Raw genomic sequence first — 24,810 nt, forward strand, 5'->3', positions numbered from 1 at the left:
AAAAAAAAAAAAAAAAAAAAAAAAATAGAAAACACTATATCGAGCTTCATAACAAGATAAGATAAAAAATTTGTGTACATGCATTTTGTAACCGAGTCAGAGCCGTGCAAATTTCACTTATTAAACTTTCTTGTAGTTTCAATTAGTTGTGAGATATTTGCTCGGACCTCTGTGGATGAAAATGCACTGATAATTAATACTTACAACAATAAAATTGTTATTAATATTAATTATGAAATTATAGACGCACGATCATGTACATATATGGAACATGTGTATATATATATATATATAATTATATATATACATGTATATATATATCCTCTCCCCTCTCTTTGTCTCTCTGTTGTAAGTGTAATGTAGTGTGTGTGGTGTGAGTGGTGTAGTGTGTATGTGTGATAGTTGGGCGACAATAATATCACGCGCACGATAAGACGCTTAAGTTAACAATAGTAGTCATTCTTTCTCTCGTCACATCTGTGTTGTTTTATTTGCAAAAAAGATACTTAAACTCTTATCCATATCGTTACGTGTAATTATCGTGTACTTATCGAATAGTTATTAATTGAATAAGAATCGAAATTAGTTGTTAGACGTTTATATTAGAAAATGATGGAAAAATATATTCATTTTTTTTTTCCATCAGAAAACAGGAAGAAGAAAACAAAAAAGACTAAAAAAGGAACAAATAAAAAGAGAATTTATCTTAAGAGCTGTTCCTTCTATAATTAATTAGTTATTGTATATTTCATCATTACGTCGTAGAAAAAGAAAAATCGTTCGTGTTGTGTTTGAATTGTGTGAGTCATCGAAAGCGATGACCTAATTTTTTCAATTGTTCTACTCGGACTAACGATGATATATAATGATCATTCTTTTCTGAACGTGAATTCAATAATTACGGAAACGAATAAGAAAAGTTTTATTTGTTTTTGTTTTTATTATATACATATATATTTGTATGTATTTCTTGACGTGAGAAGAATATCTATGAATCTTTAATAAATATATATATGCACATACATATAATTTTGAACACACACGCACACATATAATTTAAAATAATAGGTTTATATGATTGTCCAAAGTCAGTCACCTAATCTGTTATAAATCGATATATTTGTACTATCGATAAATAAACAATTTAATTTCTATTTGATAGTAAGCTTTCGAATAAAAATAAAAAAATATATTTTAACGATCAAAATTCATTAAAAATTAATCAAAAGAAAATAATACAAATTTTGTTTCATCTTTCTTATATTTTTTGAATTATTATTATTATTATTATTATTATTATTATTATTATTATCATTATCATTATTTATGTGGCAGATAACAATGAAAATGTCAATAAACGTGATCAACTACAAGGCAAAAGCTTATTTAATTTAATTAACTTGCCTACGCTGTGAAATCTTAGATAGGGAGATTAGATCTCATGCGTGTTCTGTTGTGTTTACAAAAGATTACTTCGTTTGGATAATAAGCCTATTATATCGCTTATAACGGAAATTGTTAACAAAATAAATTTTGTATATAAATTTCAAATATAAAAATTAATAAAGGAAACATACATACACACACGCGATAAAAATATAGCATTACATAAAAGCATATAGCATAATATACATATAAACATATTATATAATATACATATAAAAATGCATGTAATCATTTTTGTTTCTTTCTTTATTTATTTTTTTCTCTTAATGAAAGTGTTAATTAATAATTTTTCGGGTATTTAAACAAAACAAATTAATAATTATTAAATTTGAATATTGTGAAATCAATTAAGTCAATTTCTGAATTTTGTTATCATATTAATTAGTAAGAACGAAGATATATGCTTTAATTATTCGTAATAAGGAAACGAATGAGTTAAGAAAGAGAGAGAATTTGTGCGTTAAGTGTCCATTTATTGAATTTGGCTCGGGAACTTTCTCCGGTTACTTACTAATACATTTAACGATTGATTACGACACAACGTTCTAATGAATCTTGTAGGCGAATTGGTACATTTCTTTTTACGTTTTACAGCATCTTTTTTGCTATTATTCAATTAAAATACTAGTTTTTCTAACAATATTATCCTTAATTCATTTTATTTAATTATTTACATATGTATTTATTGTGTGTGTGTGTGTGTGTGTGTCATATGAAATAATAAAATATTATATATATGCAGATATAATATCAATAATTATAATATAGCTTATATTATACCTATGACATAATAATAGTAATAAATAAATAAATAAATTACAATTTTCATTGTTTAATATTTATAAACTTTCTATATATAACTTTATTATATACATATATAAAATTCTCTATAGTAAATAAAAAAGTTATATATAAATGTTTTATATATATATATATATATATATATATATATACGTGTGTGTGTATGTAATAAAGTTACATAATTTTAATATGTATATAATGAATAATAAATTTTTCCAGTAATAAATTAAAAAATATCTTGATAGTTACTTAAAAAAAATTCAATAATAATAATAATATTAACAACAATAACGCGAACTTGATATATAGATCTTAGAAATATCAAAGTAAACACAAAGTACATTAAGCTAAATAATAATCTTTAGAAGAAAATCTTCACGTGTCAGACATTTATCATTTATGTTCGAGACGATCTAAAAAGTTAGTTTCTCACGATGACTTCGTAGTAGCTGAACATCTGGCATTGAGGTCCAAGCTGAGAATTTTCTTTTCTTGTCGAGGTCGCAGAAATCATCTCGTTAATAGCCAACCTTCCTTATTGATATTAATAATCTAACATGACAATATATAATAATAATAATAATTATTATTATTATTATTATTATTTATCTAATAATAAAAACAAGGGATCTTATTTCTATCTTCATTGCAGATCACGGTGAAAATAACCAGTCACGTTCTTCGAGAGTAACTGAGTTATTTATTACCATTTGCTTTTGAGTTATGTAACACGAGTGTTCATAACGAGTTAAAGTTCAATGTAGCCCTCGTATACATATTATTTATCCTATTTGTGGGTCGCGCTATGTTTTTCGTCTAATTAACTATTTAAATACGATTATTTTACGATGATTTATTTTTTATTTATTTTCTTGTTTGAAATTTAATTAGAAAAAAGAAAAATAAAAAAAAGTTGGCGTAATTAATATAAAAAAATATATATATTATTTGTACATCAGATTAAATTTAAATTTAAATTATAATAATTATGTGTGTGAAATATTTAGCACATGGTGGAAATATAATATTAAATTGTTCATTACTATTACATATTACTATCATCATCATTATTATGATTATTATTATTGTTATTGTTATCGTTATCGTTATCGTTATTACGGTACGAGAATCTTATAGTTTATCGATCGATTAAACGTGCTAAAGTATAATCAGAGTGGCCTTTTTATTATTGTTATTATAACGTATATCGAACGTGCTGCACGCACGCGCTATACTATTATTTCTTTTTGTTATTTTAAGAGAGCCATGTATCCGTGTACTATCTGTATAAATGTATGTACATGTGTATCTATGTATTAGAAATACATGTGTTCTCGGTGAAATTAGAACGAAAGGAAGGTGGGGGGGGGGTGATGTTGGTGGTGATGGAGATTGGGGGGGAGGTGGGATGTTTGGTATAACGTAAGAGACATCAAGTTTTGCCAAATACATAAACGCGAATCAGTGAATCGACGAACTTTGGCACATCTTTGAATAATTCTTCCACGAGTTTTACTCGATTCCTCATAAACTAAGAATTTATTTGAAAAGGAACTTTGAAATCGGCCTCCATGTTTGACCGTTTATACTGGAAAGACACGCAACTTATCAACTCCATTGCAGTCGCATTGCGGTGGATAGTATATGCAACTACGTTCTATAATGATTTCATTTCGAAATTAGAACAATTAAAAAAGAAAAACAACAAGTATTACGAATCGAAAATTAATCAATTAGGAACGAAAAATTCGAGAAATACTAAATAATGATTTAAAAGACAGATTTCGTCTGAACTCAATATTTATTTAATTATTAAGTTTATTATTACTATTACTATTATTATTATTATTATTATACTCGTTTAAATATTTCTAGCTGTTTCATCAGCTGGTACGTTCTTAATAGACAGGTTATTTCCAAATCTATTCAGATGTTGCTATTGTATATATATTATTGATTTAAGAATTTCCATATTGTTGCATATATTTACGAAATTATTATTTTTTGAATTCTGATATGTATATTGTGTTGTAAATCGAGCTGAGTTAAATACTTTGTGCATTATTATTATTGTTATTATTATTATTATTTGCTTTTGTTTTCAGATGGCACTTAGTCTCTTCTTCCAAGAAGTGGCGATACCTTCTTGTACTCAGCCTGGTACTCCTTTCGGTCAAGTAAGTTCACACAAATTGTTCGTCTTATTTTTTTTTTTTTTGTTTTTTTTACAATACAATTATTTTGTTTATGAATGTAAGTAATCTTATTCTCTAATTAATCATTGTTTCTCTTTCTAATAAGTTTAACCCGATCGATTTCATCAAAATAATTTTAATAATTAAATAACGCTATCTTTATTTTTCTTTCCTTAATGAAAGAAACAATTTGTATTATGAATGAAGCATAATGTATATATTAATAATAATGAAAAATATTCTCATATTAGGATATACGTGTGTTACATGTTTATGTATATGTACTATGTATACGTATTTATACGTAGTATATATGTGTTAGAAGAGTAGGAGAAAATCGATTCGAACGCGTGCTTGACCTTCACGCGGTTCCATTTGCTCGTTTTATCGCGTGTTTACATGTACATAGCTATATGTGTGTGTATCTATATATGTATACATACATGTATATAGATATATTTACTTTTCACACTGTGACACTTATTTAATAATTTATTTCAATGTAAAAATCCATATGAAAATTCATGTCATTTTCATATTCACACGTTTAATATCATAATATCTAATCTATGAATAATATGAAAAAAAAAAAAAAGAAAAACTAGATATTAATTCAATAATAAATTTGAGCGAAAAGGAATATAATTGATTAATCAAAATTCGAAGATAAAAAGAACTTATTCGAAATAAAAATAAAGTATAATTATAAACGAAGTTTTGTTCATTGTTTAATCCAACAAATACAATTAAACGTACCTACACGTCTATGTATTATACACATATACATAGAGGGACAGGGTCGAAAGATCAAATTGGAATTAATTTAGATAGTCGATACTCGTGATTACGATCGGATCCAAGGACACTTCTCCTAATGCTATCTCGTCTTTTCGAGGAGATATTATACGAGTTGTCTTCATATATTTTTTTTATATTTTTATATATATATATTTTTTCTTCTCCTTTCGTTTCTTTTGAAGAGAACGGGAAAAAGAATTTTTTATTCTTGCCGATTCCGTCGTCATTCGTCTTGCATATCGATGCTCTGCTACCCAGCATCCCTATGAATTATTTATAATCGGCATCACCGATCTACACTCTCCCATCACTAAAGAAGCAACTTTATGTCTGGGAAAGAATAAAAAAGAGATAAAATAAAAAGCAAAATCGAAAGATTCGTGACGGGAAGTGTCTCGATATCGGTGTACAAATCGAAACTGATGTATCTTCTTTTCTTTTTGTTTCTTTTTTTTCTTTTTTATTTCTCTTACGAAATATTTATCGATAAAAATGAATAGAAAAGATGAAGATATAAAAAAAAGAATCACTTGTGGAAAAATAGGATTATTTATATAAGAATTTTAAATTCTTCCTTGTCTAATAAGATCTATATGGATCCTTAGCAACGATAAAAAAGGAAAAGGAAAATTAATTTTTTTTCGTAGGGTTTTTTTCTTTTCTCTTTCTTTTTTTTTCAATTTTTCTTTCCTTCTTTTTAGCATATCAAATTTGTATGTATATACTAATGGCACGATAAATATTTATTATATGTAGGACTGGTTTCATATTACTTGTATAAAACGTATATTATCTTTTACCATATTTTTTTCGTATTTTTATTATTATTATTATTTGTTTTATTATGCATATAAAATACATACACATAATAATGAAACGAAATATTTATAAAATGCAAGACTGGTTTAATATTATATTATTAAAAATATATAGACATATATTTTTTTCATTTGTTAATCATTTGTTTGTTCGTGAGAATTTCTATTAGGTTCGTTTATCGAACGATTATAATCAGGATAGAAATAGAAATTATCCGGAACTACTTCATAAAAAGGAGGGGAAGTTGGTTTAGTCACTCCTACTTCCCATTTTGAGATGAGCGAGTGAGAGAAGCGGATACAGCTTTCAAGTGTCGAGATTATTTCCGACACACATTGGCTTACTATCTTTATCTCTTTCCCTACCTCTCTCGCTCTCTCTCTTTCTCTCTATCTCTATCTCTATCGCTATCTCTATCTCTCTGTTTAGTCCAACGTTCATTCAACGTTCTTTACAAAACAGTAATATTACTTTATCTTTATTCTCTGTGTGTGTTACTGTGTAATGTATTTTAAACAGATTAGTATCTGTGCGACTAAAATAACTCAAAGATGTATATCTATATACTCATTTATAATTATTGTTGTTGTTAGTGTGTAGTTATTATTATTATTATTATTATTATTACTATTATTACTATTACTATTATTATTATTATTATTAATATTTGTCTTACGATATGATTCTGAAGATATAGAGATGGATATTCAAGCCACTATGTATCTCTATTATTAATCTATATCATTGAAATATTTTCGTATTATTCAAGAGGAATTTAAAATAGTTTGATTTTTATAGATTTATATAGATGTTTTTAATTTATTTAGATTTATATGTTATTTATATGTTATATATTAGATTTATTTTTAGATATTATTGTTATTTAAATTGTCTATATTCTTAGATATTATTATTATTATTATTATTATTATTATTATTATTATTATTATTATCTTCATCATCATCATCATCATCATCATTATTATTACTATTACTATTATTACTTTTAATATTCTTATTATGTTATTTATAATGTTATATTAAAAAGGAAAAAAATATTTTTAATTAGATAATTTTTCCTTGCTGATGTAAACATTGCTGGTATAAACAATGACTTTATAATTTTATCGATTAGGCTATCATCTTTCTTTCTTCTATTTTTTCTTTTCTTTTCTAGTTCTCTCTCTTCTCTTTCTCTTCTTTCTATCTATCTTCTCTCTCTCTCTCCTCTTTCTCCTCTCTCTTTGTTTTTCTTGTGTGAGGTATGTCAATGAAAGTATCGCTTTGAACACATGCAACAAACCTATAATTATCACTCGACACATCCGTGTTCTTAAGGCCACGTTATAATCACGACCGATAAATAATACAAGCTGATATAAAGTGAGTTAAGTTTCGATGAAAATACTTATTGAAGAGTTCAGAAAAAATAATTCTACGTAATTGAAATTATATGACTGTTTTAATATATTATTCAATAATTGAATCCTGATTTAATTTCAATTAAATTCTAATTTTATATCTAATCAAATCAAAATATAATTCCATTTTAAATTTTAATTAAATTTAGATTTTTAAATCGTTAGAATTTTAATTCGAATAAATTTAATTTATTCTTAAGATCGAATTCGATATTTTAAAAAAAGGTATGTATGTGTATATGAGTGACTTTCATTTATTGATATTTATATTAATGTATACGTATGTGCGGTACACTGCAGCTTTCACACATATAGTGCACGTATAGAGAAACACAAATACACAAAAATACGTGTGAATAGATTCTCTCGGGCACAAACGTAAATGTTAAAACCTGTATCTCGTGCGAATTCATGACTATTTCATTGGATGCATTCGTGGAGGCGCGCGCGTGTTCTCCTCACATTGCTCTATTCAAAAGTCTTTCCATTATTCATACTACCATTAGCAACAGGGAGCAATTAAAATTTTGGTATGGTCTAGAACGTATCGTCTCTTTTACAAAATAACTTATAAATAAATACGTTGCAATGTAATACATAGACACATACACAAATACATTAAAATTTATCGATTCGAACATATTACATTTTTATGCAATTATAATACGGAAATTAATTAATGTAAAAATTTGTTCTCTGTCTTTTGCAAATTTATTGATTTACAAATTTAATTATTTAATTTATGCTGAATTGAAAAGCAAAAAGAATTTTCTTTTTTACTTTCAGTATTAAATTTAAATTAAAAATATCTTACATTTTTAACATGCAATCTAATGTTAAAAAATTAAACAAGTAGCTTTCATTTTCCAGTTTTGTATTTGTTAAATTTTTATTCTCTAAAAAGATTGTTTATAAACAATATATAGAGATATTTTAATAATCTATTTTTAATAGCATTTATAAAAGCAAGATATTTCAAGAAGATATATTGATAATATTTTTCATAAAATTCGTAAATAGTATTTCTAATAAGATCATAATATACCATTATTTTTAATAAAATTGACAAATAGTATATTTTTTATATAAATCACAAATAAAAATTATAAACAATATTTATAATAAGATAAATACAAAACTGAAAAAGACAATTTATAAAAAGAACCAACTTAACTAGTTTCCTCCATGATCAATCATAGAACAAAAAGTATGTCTGTTTTTGTGAAGCCAGTTGATTACTTGTTTATCAACGACAACTAGAACGAAGGATCATTTCATTTGAACAAAATGTCGACCGATAATAAATCGATCAGAGAGAGAGAGAGAGAGAGAGAGAGAGAGAGAGAGAGAGCGAGAGCGAGCGAGTTAGGCACAATGGTCTTTTTCGTTGGATTGCGTTAAGATCAGAGGCCGGTTGATCGTTAGGATCAAAGTCGTGTTGCCACATTAGGAAACGTTTCTCAACTTGGTCTCTCTACGAGCTTACACAAGCTAAGCAAAGTCATGATATCATAAAACACAATCGTGAGAAAACGAAAATGTTCGGTTAATTTATTCGTTTGAAACTACGCTGTTAACAGCAAGCTTCATTTGCAGTGAATATATACGTATGTGTATATATTGTATATTTTATATTCTATGTGTTACTATCTTCTTCCGTTCGTTATTCGACGAACTCAATGTACTCCTGCGTATGTGAAATCTATATCATAAATGAATCTATCTTTGACCCGTAATTAGAAAAAATAAATTAATAATAAAAACAAAATTTTATATATATGTATATATATATATGTAAATAAATATATATGTATATAATATTTTGTATGATATTATTATCTACATGAAAGTTTTATATGCATAAGAATAAAAAGTAAATATAGAAAAAGATATATTATTCATTATATTATATATTAAATATAATATAATTAATATATTTGTATAATAGAATATAAAACTAGTCTTGCACATAATAAATATTTGATATGCCTTTATTGTGGATATGAAAATTTTACGTGTATAATAATAATAATAATAGTAATTGTAATACTAATAATAATAATAATGATAGTGATAATGATAATGACAATGATAAAATAATAAATATAAATAAATAAATTAGGTTCTTATACTCTCCTTCGCATCTATCTAATGTTTTTAATTTCTAATCGATATATCTATTTTCTTTGAGCTAAAAAAAACTATAGTCGAGGTAACCAAGAGGTATATAAAGCATTGAATTTATTAGACATCGTAAACCTAGGAATATAACTACTTCGAAGAACGGGTAACAGAAAAAAGAATTAGAATTAATGTATACGTACATACTCGTACTTCTATATACGAGTTAGTAAAGAAGCAAATAGATGCCCTTGAACAAAGGAAAATATTGTTAAAGTGTATGTATATTTTAAATAAAAACATTGAATATATTATGTAAAATATCAATATTTTTTCTACGTCGAAAATAAACGTTATTTCGTTTATCATTAATTGACGTGAAAAGTGTATGAATTAAATAAATAAATGTTATGATTTTAGCAATTATAATGTGTTTTAACTGATCAAAAAATAACGAATTGATTGACCACGTAAATAACAGGGATATACAATAATAACTTTAAAGGTACTATGGTGTCTGAATATATTCGGTTTATTATATATTTTGGAAACTTATCTATTTATTTTTATTTATTTGATCAATATTTTTATTAATTAATGATAAATATTTTGTAAAATGAATATTTTTTCAGTATTTATAATAAAATATCAGTATGTAATATAACTGGTAAATATCAATAGGTAAAATAAATAATTAACATTTTACATCTGGTTACATCTGGATTTATGATAAATTATTACATTTACAAATATTTTAGTCAAAATACTGATAGTTCTTGTATTAATTGGTTTAATACTAATCACTTATATTACGTACTGATAAATTATTATAGTTACAAATATTCTGTTTAAAACTATGAGTTTTTGTTAAAACTCTAACACTTCTAATCGTATTTTTGTAATATTATTAATACAAAATACTATAATACTCTAATACGATTATATTACATACTGATACTTTATTATAAATATTAAACATTTATTGAAAATACTGATTTAAAATGTTTAAAAATATTGATCCAATAAATAGCAACTTATTTGATTCGGTTTATTGACTCAACAAAGCTTTTTTCATTTTGACTACGTTCATCCATTCTCCTCTCTTTTCTTTGATTAAAACAATAACAACTTCCAGTAACATACTGCTCGTTCTAACAAGAAGCTTTTTATATAGTTGAAGAGAATCTAACCTTATACATTTATCGCTCAAAAGCATACTATCGAAAACCAAAGGACTTTAAAAGCTGTTCCACATTCGAATTGGGACAATCGAAGAAATTGAATTATTTGATTTATTGTTTCTTATTGATTATGAAGAAGATAAAAAAAAAACAAAAAGATAGAAAGTTAAGTTAGAAATCGTTACTTGTGTACGCGATAATAAAAGTCGACATACATATATATGTATGTATGTATTTGTTTATATATATAATATATATGATATATATATATATATATATATATATATATATCAGAGATAAAACTTTTTACGTAATCTTGTTAGCTTTTAATCGATATTGATTATCGATATTGACACGAATTTTGTGAGCTCGAAGATCGTTTCATTTATTCATTTATCATTGACAAAATTATGAAAAATTAAAATACATATGTATACATATACGTTATCTTTCCCACTCTCTCCCTCATAGAGAAAAAGAAACAAGAAAAGCGCGAGAAATTCAAATAGACGAGAATGCGAAGGACGGTTAGAGAGAGAGAGAGAGAGAGAGAGAGGGAGAGAGAAGTTAAAGAAAAAGAGAACCACTGTCGACAGATAGTTACTACGTGTATGTGTTACTATTCTCGGTCGGTGGCATTCCGATAAGCCGTGTGCCAAATCTCGGTCCAAGACTGGACGAGAACGACATACGTCCAGATTAGCGTGGAGATGCTGATCCCAACAATATCCTTTGATTTTATTTCTTTAAATCTCGACTTTCTTTATCGTAAAAGAAAGTATTTATGGAAAATTTCCATTTCGATATCTATATCCTAACCGTTTTTTCAATTCAAATTTCCCACTCTTTCTTTTTTCTTTTTCTTTTTTTCTTCCAAAATTATTACTATTCTTAATAACAATTTGAATTTGTCCATTATTAATCCATTCGATAAATATGAAAAATTTATTGAAATAAATAGGAAATAAAAGATGAAAAAGAATCGGGTTGAGAATCACCGATACAAAAGTATTTATCTCGCGTCTCTTAATTTATTCTGATAAATATTCTGATTAAAATAAATACAAAATAAGAGATGAAATAGCATATTCATCGATATGGTTGAGAATCACTGATACAAAGTATCTCTCGTTACACATTAGCACGATCGATAGAAGGCCGCGTTTGTTTTACCACCGAAGTCGTTTTATCATTCGAATGTTGTGTCGTTAACTAGTTCACAAGGTTTTACTAGAGAACCTACGAACGAACCGACGTGTGCACCTTCCGTATTGTTTTTATTCCTATATATACCCGTGTGTGTGTGTTTTTGTTTGTGTTCGTTCACCTGATTCCTGACGTCACGTTCTGGATCCGGTGTGTATATGTCGACGACCTTTAACTAGCAATACTCCAACGATCGCGTTTTGTTCGTTTGAAAAATCCCGCTAATGTGGCCAGTTTTACTATCTCTCTCTCTCTCTCTCTCTCTCTCTCTCTCACACACACTCATTCGTACGACACCCACCCATAGACAATTTCACTGTCTGACGCAACAAATCTTTCCTTGTCTCAGATACATGTAGTTCGATTAAAGAAAACTGAATTTCTCTATCCCCTTTCTGTTTCAAGCAATATTTGAGAATGAAGATTGTTTGGTTTTTGTAAAATAATCTTAATCGCATTCCAAACGAAATCTAATCGTGGTTAGAAGAAAAAAATGATAGATAGCATTAAGACCTTCGTATCGTTTATGAGTTCTTAGTTCATTTTTATGGTACATTCGAAATATGTATGTATGTATGTATGTATGCATTGATTTATTACTAAGTTATATGTTCACAAAATTACGCCAACTTTTGGGTCATCGCCATTTTGTCTTATCTTAAATTTATCCATATATAAAAAATTATGAATTATTTATGAAGAAAATTTGTTATTATTTTTTGTTACAGATCACACCGTGCAATACACCAGCAACGCCACCGAATTTTCCAGAAGCGTTAGCTGCATTTTCGAAAATGTCGGCTGGTGAAAAAACTCCCACAGGTAATAAGATAAAAATTAAAGGAATAATAAAATACATCTTACGAAAGAAAATTTTTGCAAATGATTGACAAAAGTTTCAAAACACATTTCTCTACAATTATTATTATTATTATTATTATTATTATTATTATTATTATTATTGTTGTTGTTGTTGTTGTTGTTAGATTAGATTTACGTTTAGTAAAAAAAAAATATTTCTTCCTATAAATTTCATAACGCGAAATGATATTGGAATATTTTTGTTATATTACGTTTAAAATTGCGTCACTGTTTAGTAAAAGTTTTATATTTCAAATTCAACCTTTTAGAAAAATTTGATTTGCAAAAGATTGACTTTTAAATGCAATTTTATATTTCAATATGCCATGAATTGCTCGAGGCGTCTATAAAAGTGTCGATTGATCGTGTGTGTGTGTGTTTGTGTATTCGATTTCAATTAATATTTGAATTTTACCAATACATATAAATCATCGTCACGTATGTGTATACGTCTATCTCGCAACTCTTTTAATATTCCTTTTTAATCGGATAATATTTAACGTCTAAAAAAGAACATACTTTCTTTTCTTTTTTCCAAATAAAAAAAAAAGATAAAAGAGAACGAACAATCAATCATATAGAAATATATATACGCATACATATAACATATATATGTATATACACACATATATAAATGTCGTTTCTCTTCGCAGACAAATGTATGAACAAACAAGAAAGGAACATAGCAACATGTGTAATATAACGTTTTGGAACGATCGAGTCTCGAGTCTCGTAACGTTGGCAGCAAGCCCGAAACATTCCCCGCCGAGCGTGTATACACGGGGGTTGCATACATTAAACTCGTAGTTGCCTCTCTCTCTTTCCAATCCCTCCCTCATATCTTTCTCTCTGTCTCCTTTCAGGCATGTCTCCGAGCCAAAACGGGTTGCAACAAAGTTCAACGGCGACAGTGGCGCAGCATCACGGGGTGCGGTGTAGCATCTCCGGCAATGCACAACAGCAAGTTGTACCGAGCCAACAACAATTTGGCTTGGGTGAATTACAAAGATAAGGAGAAAAGAAGATGCGAGCCGATAGGAAGATGCGTCTTATCACGCGTTTGTACGAAGATGTGGAGGGGAAAGAGGAAGAAAAAGATAATAATGATAATAATAACGATGATGATGATGATGATGATGATGATGATGATGATGATGATGATGAAGATGATGAAAAAAAGACGACGATGACGATGATAGTGATCATACGAGATGGTAGAAAAAGCTTGATCCTCGATATGGTGTTTCACAAATCGAGGCAAAAAACAAACAAAACGAAAAAAAGTATTGCTTGGTTCTCCTACGGCTAATAACATACACTGACAGCTACGACATAGCGAGTAGCACCCACGTGACTTTCCCTCTAGCGGAGAACTTACGACTCACGACGACGATATACGAGCAAATTCGAACGAAGCCGAGCAAAACCGAACGAAAGCGCGATCGAACGAGAGTCACGTTAGTGTCTCTATTGCTCGGACTCGTTCGAATTTCATTTCTTTGTATTTGTTCTCTCTCTCTCTCTATCTTTATTATACTCTTCTTTACTATCTTACTCTCTTTTGTCAAACGTCGTGTCGTGTCTCACAAAAAAGCTGCAATTGTTTCCTATTCGTTTTTACTCCTCTTATTGTTCTTTTCATTGATTTTTTTTCTTTCTTTTTCTTCTTTTTAAAAGGAACAGTAGTGTTCCTACGACTACGAAAGACAGAAATACCCTTTAGCGTTTATCGAAAATAATAGTACATAATCCACAGAGAGTTTGTGTAGTGTGTGATTTGATGTAAAAGCGGTGAGGAGAGTAGCTTGTCGAAGCCATGATTTAAAAAAGAAAGTGTAAAAGAATTCATAAAATGGCTCCGTAAAGTATCCGCTGTTCTGTTTCACTTCGTTTATTTTATGTTTGAGAGTATATCAAACGATAGGCTTATATAAATATGTACGCGTTTGTCACTTGGGAGCTTTCCAACAATTATGGAAGGCTGTGAAAACAAAATAAAAAGTACGAAAGATGGAGGTTCCTCGTCTCCACGTGACGTGAATACGAAAAAATGAATTCGAAAAAGCGATAAGAATTCTCGACTTTCTTTTGTTATAAACCAACTGGAATTTAAAATAGGGCTGTTCGTTAAATTCGAATTACCCGCCGTCTAACTCGCCAAGAGTGGCACTATCGTAGTAAAACCCATCAATTTTTATTTCAATATGAACTTCATTTAAAAAACTTAACTTCACACGATCGTAAAATTGTAAAGATCGCCCTTTTTTTAAGAAAACCAATGCTCTATTTATTTATTTATTTATTTCTTTTTTTGGACAAAATCGTCCAGTACTATTGAAAATGTACCGATTGAGTAAAATCACTTATTTTTATTCCACAAAATGAAAGTGCTTAAGTACAGTCCTTTTTCAGTTTACTATGAGTAAAATACAAAAAAAAAAATATAAAATAACCAAAAAAAAATTACAAAAAAAAAAATCAAATATAAATGTTACAGAGATTATGTTACTGCCTACTATATGCATGGAATAATTCCAGTCTCTCTTTCTCTATCTCTTTCTTTTTCTCTTCTATTCTCGCGAACAACTGATAACGATCCTTACCTAATCAGAATTTAGCAGATATACAAAAATTATTTATTTTTTTCTATTTGTTCGACATAAAACATCTCAATGAGAGATATCAATCGATCAATCAATCAATCAATCAGTCAATTGTACGTTCGAATTCGTTCAGCATTGAAATCCCAGCTTCTACTTCTACGGCAAATAAATAAATAAATAAATATTATTATTATTATCATTAGTTATAGCGACATGAGTTTAGTTTTATTAAATTCCGTCGAATATTAATGACAAAAATAAAAACCCCTTGTTGTTGTTAATAACAATCGCCGTAGGCAAAAAACTAAACAAATTGAATGTATGTACGTATATATGTATGTATGTATGTGCTGATGAATGAATGAACGAATGAATAAATGTGTTTTCATCGACACATAATGAAAAAACTAAGATTGAATAACGTGAGGATCTCTCTCTTTTTCTCTCTTTTTTTATATATATAAATAAATGTATCATCGAATAGCCCATATTACGATCTTGCAAAACAGAAAAAAAGAAAAGCCGCAAGAAATATGTAACTTGTAACTTGAAAAAAAAAGCGTGTTGTAATAGAATTTTCAAATATGTTGAGAGATATTATTAGTTGGTCTTGTTGGACTTTCGCTGCAGCTTTTTTCGCCTTGCATTCGTTTATGTAAATACTTATTATTATTTTATTACTATTATTATATTATTATTATTATTATTATTATTATTATTATTAATTATTATTAGTAGATATCAGCGATAAAACGAGAAGGAAATACGATAAGAAATGGTTTTTCTTTTCCATAAGGTACACGCTTTAATATCTTCCTTGTGTTTGTAACTTGTAGGCTATTAAGACAAAAATGCTATTATGTTAATTAAATAATATTATTAATTATTAATTTTATTATTATTAATTACTATTATTGTTTATTTCATTATTAAATATATAAATAACGATTTATGTAAATAATTTAGAAGGAGAAAGAAAAAAGAAAAAAAAAACAAATTATCTAAATAAAACATTAATAATGGTGCTTTCATATATGTACTATTCAAATTTTATGCGTCTCTTTCGTTAGACCTTTATATCGAATGACGAAACCGTCGTTGTTTTCGTTCCGTTTTGAGAATCAATGAAATATTTTTATAAATCGACTATCGGCAACAACAAAAAGACGTTATGTGTGTGCGTGTGTATATATATACATACACACATATTAATAAATTAATAAATTAATAAATTAAAAGAAGATCACAGATGCGTGAGAAATAGATAATAATTTGCTGCTTATTATTAATTAGAGATTATAATACGTTTTCGATTCAGAGGTTATTAGTCATTATCACGATGAATCATTCTTCCATTTAATTATATATATTAAAAATCACGTGTGATTTTGTGGCAAACTACTTTCCTGTACACTATATATATATATATATATGTATGTATATATATATATATAGATATATACATACACACATATAAAATAGTGTATGTATATGTGTCCGTTTCATGTAGAAAATGTATATACAATTGATATATACCGATGACAATATCGAAAATGTATAATTTTCAATCTCATTCTTGCTCTATATCTTTCATCAGATAGTTTCAACACCTTTGCCTAGATCAGACCATCTATCTGGCACTGGTAGAAAATAACGATGCATCGCTGCTATAAATCTAGCTCTATATTCCTCTGGTGAGATTATGGTTGGTAATTTTCCTTGGCCACCTAATATGCCGGATTTCTTCACCATTGTTTCCAATTTTTTATCCCACGTGAACGTCCTTATATAATCTGATACAATAGCAATAATTATTAAATTTTTAATAAGAAATGTGAAACGCGCGCGCGCGTGTGTGTGTGTATGTATGTATGTATATATGTTGTGCGCAATAAAAAAAAAAAAAAAAAGAAACATACCTATTATACCCAAAACAAGTTCACCTGAACTCGGTTCCAATCCTACCAATAGCGAATAGTCCATAACAGAATTGTCTGCTAAAAATTTGGTGTCGCTTTTAATCGCTTTGTTTAATACAACCTTGGAATGAGATCTGATGTATAAAGGTGAGTCGCAGCTCACTAAAACGATTAAATTATAATTATGAGATAAAAGTATTATGGCAAACTTTTTACATGACACCAATAACACCTACTGTTCAATAAATTTTCATCCAACAAGACTAATTCCCCTTCATGGTCGATATCATCTGGATTTACCAGTCGATTCCTTATGGATCCTTTCAAATCGAACTTGTCAGTGATCTCTCGATTATAAAATAAATTCTCCATTACCAAAACACTCGTTCTTATGCCATTGTTAGTCGTATCATTCTTGAAAGATACTCTATAAACTCCAACTATTTTTCCTAGTAATGTCGGTTGTTTCATTTGTTGACACTTCTCCATATAAGCAAAATAATTTGGTGCGAACCTTAAAAATATTTGCATTTCTAGTTTGGACATTTCCTTTATAATGAATCGGTCGTCTGAAAGTAATTAATCGTCGAGGAAAATGTATAGAAATTTGATAAATCTATATTCAATAGTATATGTAGGTGAGAATACCTCTACTTTTACAAAAAGCACTTCCACTTTTTCCACCCCTAGCTATCCATTGGACAGTCCTGCTCAAACTTCTAATATATCCATCTTCACCGCAAGGTAAGACGTTCTCTCTTAAAGCAGCAAATTGAGCTGCAAAGTATATCCTACAATAAAAGTTTGTCGTTGTATCGTTGAACTGAACTTCAATGTAATTCTGCTGTTTTATTTGTTTCTTGTCTTCGTCAGTTTCTGTTGAAACGTTAACGTTTTGTACCGTTGAATCCACGCTCGAAACATTCTTATCAGATTCTATTGGACTGGCAGGATTCGGACTGTTGCCTCTTAAGAACGATAATACTGACGGTCTCTTGAAATCTCCTGATTGTGTTAATTCTGAAGAATTTTCCTTGTTCTCAGAAAATTTACGTTTGTACAATGGACTGGAATTCAATTCTGGACCTTTCGTCACACGAAGTAATTCTTGCAGACTATGTTTGTAATCATGAGAATCTAATGCATAGGCTATTATAGAAGATAACTCTGATTCATAGACCACCACTGGTACAAGAGACCTGAAAAAAAGTTAGCGTTATATATTTGATGTATTACATTTGTATCATTTGACTAGATAATATCTACCCAAGTGGAAGTAAAGTATGTTCCAATGGGCCTAATGGATTAGCTATCGGTTGAGTTACTGGAATAGAAGGTAATAATTGAGACAAGATCGTCTTTTTCTTTTTCTTTTTATCAGGCATGTCTTCCGATGTCAAAGGTAAAACATCCGAATAAGATCTCTGATGCATTTTGGGTGATCCCTGCACGATGATGATATCTTCGGGATTACTGATCTCTGGAATTTCATTATCAGAATTTTCCATTATATCTATACTCTGCAAATCGTTCTGTATCACTGCGATCGCATCCACTGCATTATAATCAGCCGACATTGGACTTAGATCCTCCAATTGTGATTCCGATGCAGTGTCCTCTGTTATATATCCATCAGTATCTATCATACCACTGCTACCAGTTGTCATAGATCGTTCAGTGAACTTTCTCGTTCGTTCATCTTTCTTTTTAGTTGAGATTTCTAAAATCCTTGTGTTCCAGGTAGACACAGCTTCGGAAATCAATCTTTTTAATATGACGATACCATCTTCGATTCTATACATAAGAGCTTGTACCTGCTTTTCTGAAATCTTCCCTTCGAGTTTTTTATTTTCTAAAGTCGGAGAGGTTAATTTCAATTGTATCTCCTCTATCTTATTCTTGAAATACTGTTGATCTTTCATCATTTGTTGCTTAGCAGCATTTATGCTTTCAATGTCTGTTTGTAAGGAACTTAACTTTTCTCTTATGCATGTAAAAACATCGTCCCCCTTTAAAGCCAAACTTTTCATCTCTTCGATAACATTAGCATGTTGTTTTGGATCATAAATAATATTTATAACGGGCGGTGGTAAAGAAATCTCCCATTGAGAGATCTTTGTGTACTTGAATACGGCTAACATGTTTTTCCTCGTGAAATACTGATAATGATCATGATGAAGAGAATGTTGACAATTGTCAGCACCTCTTCTTGTATACGCACTACCATGAAATCTTAATTCAAGATATTTAGCAAAAGATAGAGACCAAGTATCGTCTGACATTGGTACGACTGGTGAAACACTTTTACATTTTATACACTTGCTCCACATAAGAATTTGATTAGTATTTTCCTGACCGAAAGGTTCAGAATTCATTTCTCTTAAACCAATCCGTACACAGCCACCATCGTGAGCAAATCGTCTTACGTGTTGAGCAATTTGCGCTCGACAAGTTTTGGCACGACATTTGTATTCTGAAGTTAGGCAATAACGTTCTAGAAAACATCCCAATGCTATATCGTTCCGCCCATATAGATCCATGTTAACAGTCCAGGGATATACACAAAAAGATGGAGTATTATTGCCAGTATGCGACAAGCTACAGAACAGTACGGACAAACGTTGATGGTTAACAGGATCCAAACAGTCCGGCCAGGTAGATTTTGGCTCGGTAGTCTCTACTTGTACGCTTTGCTGTTGCTTTTCTATCACAACGTTGTTCGTTGGATACAGTCGACTTCCACAAGCTCTGAAATGTGCTAGAAGTGCCTGAACTTCTTTGCTTTCAACATCGGTTGTTAATTTTGCTTCCGTAAATGGATGCCTAGGTTTAAGTTTTAAATTTAACAGAGGTTTATCAGGTACATTATGTTCCACAGAAACGCTACTGGTTCTTGTTTCCTTTGTTTTATCTAAAAACTGTTCGGAATAAAAGATTTCTCTTGGAAAGAAGGTTCTTAAAACACAGTTTCTTCCAGGTTCGGTCTCTAAATAGGGTACCGAAAATTTTAAATAAGGTGACATGCTTAGAATTGTACCCTCCAAAGCTTTCTTAAACTTATTTAACAATGGTAAGTCAGCGACACTCAGGCACTGCCCGTTTGGACTAGTCTGATCAAAGACATCTTCTTCATCTTCGTTTAAATATTGATGCAGTGGATCACTATGATCACTGATAGATTCGCCATAAATGCGTTTCTCTTCTACACATCTTGGTACGTTACTTTGTTCTTCTAATTTTAAGTCCGGATTGTTTCCAGAATTAGATAAATCATTTTGTATCATATCTGTGTTATCCCCAACGGTGCTCAAAGTAACATTCAAATTGCTATCATCTCGAACAGCGTTTCTAGAAGATTGATCTAAAATTTTTGAATCATTCCTATTTGATCGGATCTTTGTTTTAAATAATTTCAAAGTATCGTAAGGATCGCAGTCTTCGTTCAATAGAGAAGATATCTGCTTAAGCGCAACCGAGTTCAATAAATTATCATTTCCATTAGGATTTTCCATATCTTCATCTTTCACTGACGCGTTGCGATTATTTGGATATGTATTATCTATGCTCTGCCCATTGCTAGAAATATTCCTATTATCATAAATTTGTGATAATTTTGTATTCTCTTTGGTATCTATGCTTTCGTTATTTTCGACATTCGGCGAAGTCTCAACGTCATCTTTTCTTTTGGTACCCAATAATTGTTCACTATTATCACTATCTGAAGTATTCTTCTTAAATAATGTTTCATCCAAAAAAGAATTGTCTTTCGGAGAAGGTGGTCTGGCGAATTCATCCATGAGAAAAGATTTTTCCAGACGCCAAGAATATGCAGCGAATATCATCATGGATGTAACATTTTTGACCTTCTTCAACTCTGGTAAAGATCCACCTCGTAGTAGGATGGTAGATCCCAAATGTGCGTTTGCGCAACCCTCAAAATACATTAACGTTTTTATCCCTTCTATCGAATCAAAAAAATCAAAGTTTTCATCGTGTATTTTATTATTTGTATCAAACTATATAATATACTCACTTCGATCGTTAGGAAAATTACGTAGATAAAACTTTTTACATGTACCAAGCATGTAACGAGCACTGATATGAGCATCAACGGTTTTTACAATGTTTGCACCGGTACATCTGGCTATTCGTTCTAGTACACTCAACTTAACATTTAAAATAAGAGTAACGCCACATTCCCTGAGTCTATCTTGTGCTAATCTAGAAACAGATCGGTGAACGAGAACTATGTCAGGTCCAAGAGCAGTAATTCTAGCTACCGTATGACCCAAGTATTCATTCTCCTGTAATTATTTCATTACATTCTCCTGTATATATTGTTATTTTTACATAAATTGAGTCTATCGAAAAAATAAGTCTATATTTACCTGCATCATCACAGGTTCCAAGCTTAATAATTTGCCTTCTACACGTTGATACATTAATCCACATTGTAGTAACAAAATTTTTGGATGAGCAATCATTGCATTCATTCCACGGTGAGCTACATTTTTGGTACAAACTACTCCTGATACTATTTCACAATCATCTCTGCTGCCTCCAGTACATTTTTTTATCTGTACATAATGTCGAATGTCTAAATCATCGGCGTTGTGATTTAGATCAGGCTTGACATGATCTACTATTTGATGTGCAATGTTTAGTATAACTTCAGACCAAATTTGAGATAGACCTTCTTTGTTAAGAAGTTGTTTGATCAATGAGTCTTCGTGCTGCTTGTATACAGACCTGTAATAAATAAAAACGCAAATGTTTTCAGCAATAATTATCTTTCAATCTTCTGTTTTATATTTTACTTACGTCAAACAGTTATAGGCACTCATTTCTCCAAACGCAGTTCTAAGATTAGTCATTTTATGCCAACCACTCTTTTCTTTGATTTCTTGTACTTGAAACGTATCACTTAAAAGATCATCAGATACTTTAAAGTTACATTCATGAGATTTTAGGTTTACCTCTTTCTGTTCGATAACTCCATCGTTACTGTCTATCGAGATTGTTGTTAAATCTTCAGACGTTGGCCTTTTCAATGTAACAGTCGATGCTTCTAGATTCAAGTCTAAATAAAAACTTGAACTTGAGGATGGCAAACGACCACTAGTTTGTTGAACCGAATTAGATGGTTTTGATTCGCTTTCAGAATCTAAAATAAGTACATATTACAATACGGTATAATTATTTATGTCAAAATAATAGATAATAATTACCTGTGGTTGAATCGTGTTGAGGTATAGTATTTACCCAAGCAGGTTCTTGCGCATCGCAAGTAGCCTGATTTTCCGTTAATAAATCTGTACTTTGCATTTGAGATAATTGGACTGGTTTAAATATTGCTGCGGTATCGCTAAAAACGTTTTCAGAAGTAATAGGTTCTATAAAGCCTGCTTCGAGTAATGCTTGACCTATAGCAGTAGCTTGTACCCTATAAAATACATTGTATTAGAAATTGTTTACTCCTTTGGTTATCTATACGGTATATGCGAAAACTGCCTGGATCGCGTTGATATGTACGTTTCTATAAATTGCTTTACTAAGAGGAAAATATAAGTTTTCTGAAGGAAAGTTTTAGTATTTACTTTTTCTCAGACAAATCAAATACTGAATTATTGGCATTTTCGTTTTCTATTAAAAATTGATTCGACATTATGGATCAACTAAACCGAATATCATAAATGAAAGAAGTCAGTAGAACGTTTCGACCGTTACTAAACAACAGCACACAAAAGACTGAAGAAAAAAGAACCAGTGAGCTATCGAATAAAAGAGAAATATGATATCAGGCATTAGAGGTAACAATTAAGTGTGAACATAAGCCATTCAATACTCAGAAGAACGATAATCTGAATGTAAGGTACGGAAGCGATGTATCGGCTGGTGGCAGTTTTCGTATAGGTATCGAAGGCCGATAGATCGGTTTGTTGACAGCCGAAGGGTTAAATATATAACTTATCATTATTATACCTGGTTGCTGCTTTATTCTGTGCTATCATCCAATTTACTAATTCACTTGCTATGAAACAATTATGATAGCTTTTCAAACGAATTCTGTGTGTTTGTAATAAAATTGCTTGGCTTGATCTGAATAACTCTTCATAAACCATTCTTAGCGACGTTGAATTTTGAAGGGCAAGTGAACATTCTTGCGACGTTAAATAACTATTCGTTGATCTAAATCATATGTTTATTAAATAATATTAATTAAATGATCATAATTTTGTATTAAAAATAAAATAATTAAGTATACCGTCCAACAGCGTATTTTTCTTCCATGTAACCAACGCTTGGTTTTCTACAAATAGAAGTTTCACCTTCCGTACATTCAGATGAGTTTTTTTGAGTTAAAGGCGGTGAATCGTTACCGTATTTGACTTGGAGATCTTCCTGCAATGCTTTAAGATCTGCCGATAAATCGCTTCTCATATCTGATGACTGCAAATATGACAAAACCACTTTGCAACAGTATGTACATACTCTGAGGTCACCTACGAAAAATTATTATTATTATGATAAAGTACCTAAATAAGGAACAACGTCAAAATATGTTATTTCCATACCGGTACATCCCATAATTTTTCCTGGAATTTGATCAGAACAACATTTTGAACAAAATATTTGTCCACAAACACGACAGTGATGTCTTCTACGAAAAGTTGTAAATCTTTCACCGCATTCGTAACATTGTTTGCTTACACTATCTGGCATCCAGTAACTCCTAAGTTGAGAATCTTTATATGACCTCAAATTCTATAATTAATATAATATGTCAATACAGTTAATTGAAACTATATAATAGTAATGAAGAAAAAACATACACTGCTCTTGGAAGCTACGATATTTCTTATACGTTTCAAAACACTTGGTAAACTACGACCCTCGTGCGTATCTAATGGAAAATTAATTATACTAGAACTATCTTCTTCTGGTGTCTTTTCTGTACTTTGCAATTGCTTCCAAGAATCAGAATCAGACGAACTTTGTTCGTCATTATTAGGAGAGGTAATGGAATCATCAGCATTTTGTGGACCTTCAAGATATGAATAGTATTTATTTAAAGTATAATATACTCATTACATTCGTAGAAAGAACTTAATTATTTCAAAACGTACTGCAGTACAAATTAAAATAATGAAAAATTACAACTGTAGCTTACTCCTGGCGAAGCTGAAGAATTTGGAAAAAAGTGAAGCAACAACAGGTTGACTTTCCTCCGGACTTAACGGAGCAAATTCCGTCAACTTTGACGGTGAGTTCATATTCTTATTCATTTTCTTTTTCCTTTTGCTTTAATTTATGCTATCTATCTATATACATTTTTAAACAAAACTTTACATAAGACACTCCTCTGTGAAACTACATCACTATTGATAACATTTGTACTGATGCTAGAGCTTTTGACAAGAGCTTAAATAAAAGCGCCA

General features: G+C 29.7%; 2 protein-coding genes across 3 annotated transcripts in view; one reads left to right on the top strand and one right to left on the bottom strand.

The window, feature by feature from the left end:
- LOC122633852 (UBA-like domain-containing protein 2) overlaps positions 1 to 17,569 on the top strand; it is a 21,119-nt gene extending 3,550 nt beyond the window's left edge. Inside the window, exons 2-4 of the mRNA XM_043822273.1 lie at positions 4,353 to 4,424; positions 12,717 to 12,810; positions 13,713 to 17,569. Of these exons, the coding sequence (XP_043678208.1) occupies positions 4,353 to 4,424; positions 12,717 to 12,810; positions 13,713 to 13,861 (315 nt within the window). The 3' untranslated portion in view covers positions 13,862 to 17,569. The remainder of the gene's footprint in view (positions 1 to 4,352; positions 4,425 to 12,716; positions 12,811 to 13,712) is intronic.
- On the bottom strand, positions 15,122 to 24,810 carry LOC122633846 (1-phosphatidylinositol 3-phosphate 5-kinase). Of its 2 annotated transcripts, none has more exons than XM_043822258.1 (14): positions 24,543 to 24,810; positions 24,205 to 24,416; positions 23,947 to 24,136; positions 23,637 to 23,874; positions 23,354 to 23,560; positions 22,600 to 22,814; positions 22,193 to 22,535; positions 21,760 to 22,120; positions 21,405 to 21,675; positions 18,638 to 21,332; positions 18,020 to 18,570; positions 17,608 to 17,940; positions 17,372 to 17,533; positions 15,122 to 17,245 (listed from the first exon to the last, which is right to left on the bottom strand). In XM_043822258.1, the coding sequence occupies exons 1-14, from the start codon at positions 24,655 to 24,657 to the stop codon at positions 17,046 to 17,048; spliced, it is 6,093 nt and encodes a 2,030-aa protein (XP_043678193.1). In that variant the 5' UTR covers positions 24,658 to 24,810; the 3' UTR covers positions 15,122 to 17,045. The 2 variants fall into 2 exon arrangements, with proteins under 2 accessions (XP_043678193.1, XP_043678195.1); XM_043822260.1 differs by having other exon boundaries at positions 24,499 to 24,686.

This window comes from Vespula pensylvanica, chromosome 13 (assembly GCF_014466175.1).
Source record: "Vespula pensylvanica isolate Volc-1 chromosome 13, ASM1446617v1, whole genome shotgun sequence".
In the NCBI taxonomy this organism is placed as follows: domain Eukaryota; kingdom Metazoa; phylum Arthropoda; class Insecta; order Hymenoptera; family Vespidae; genus Vespula; species Vespula pensylvanica.

Coding starts and splice junctions, on each gene's coding strand:
- LOC122633846 (XM_043822258.1), bottom strand. CDS start 24,657: ATGAATAAGAATATGAACTCACCGTCAAAGTTGACGGAATTTGCTCCG. Junction 24,137..24,204: donor TCGTAGCTTCCAAGAGCAGT/GTATGTTTTTTC, acceptor TATTAATTATAG/AATTTGAGGTCATATAAAGA. Junction 17,941..18,019: donor TGCTTTTTGTAAAAGTAGAG/GTATTCTCACCT, acceptor AATTACTTTCAG/ACGACCGATTCATTATAAAG.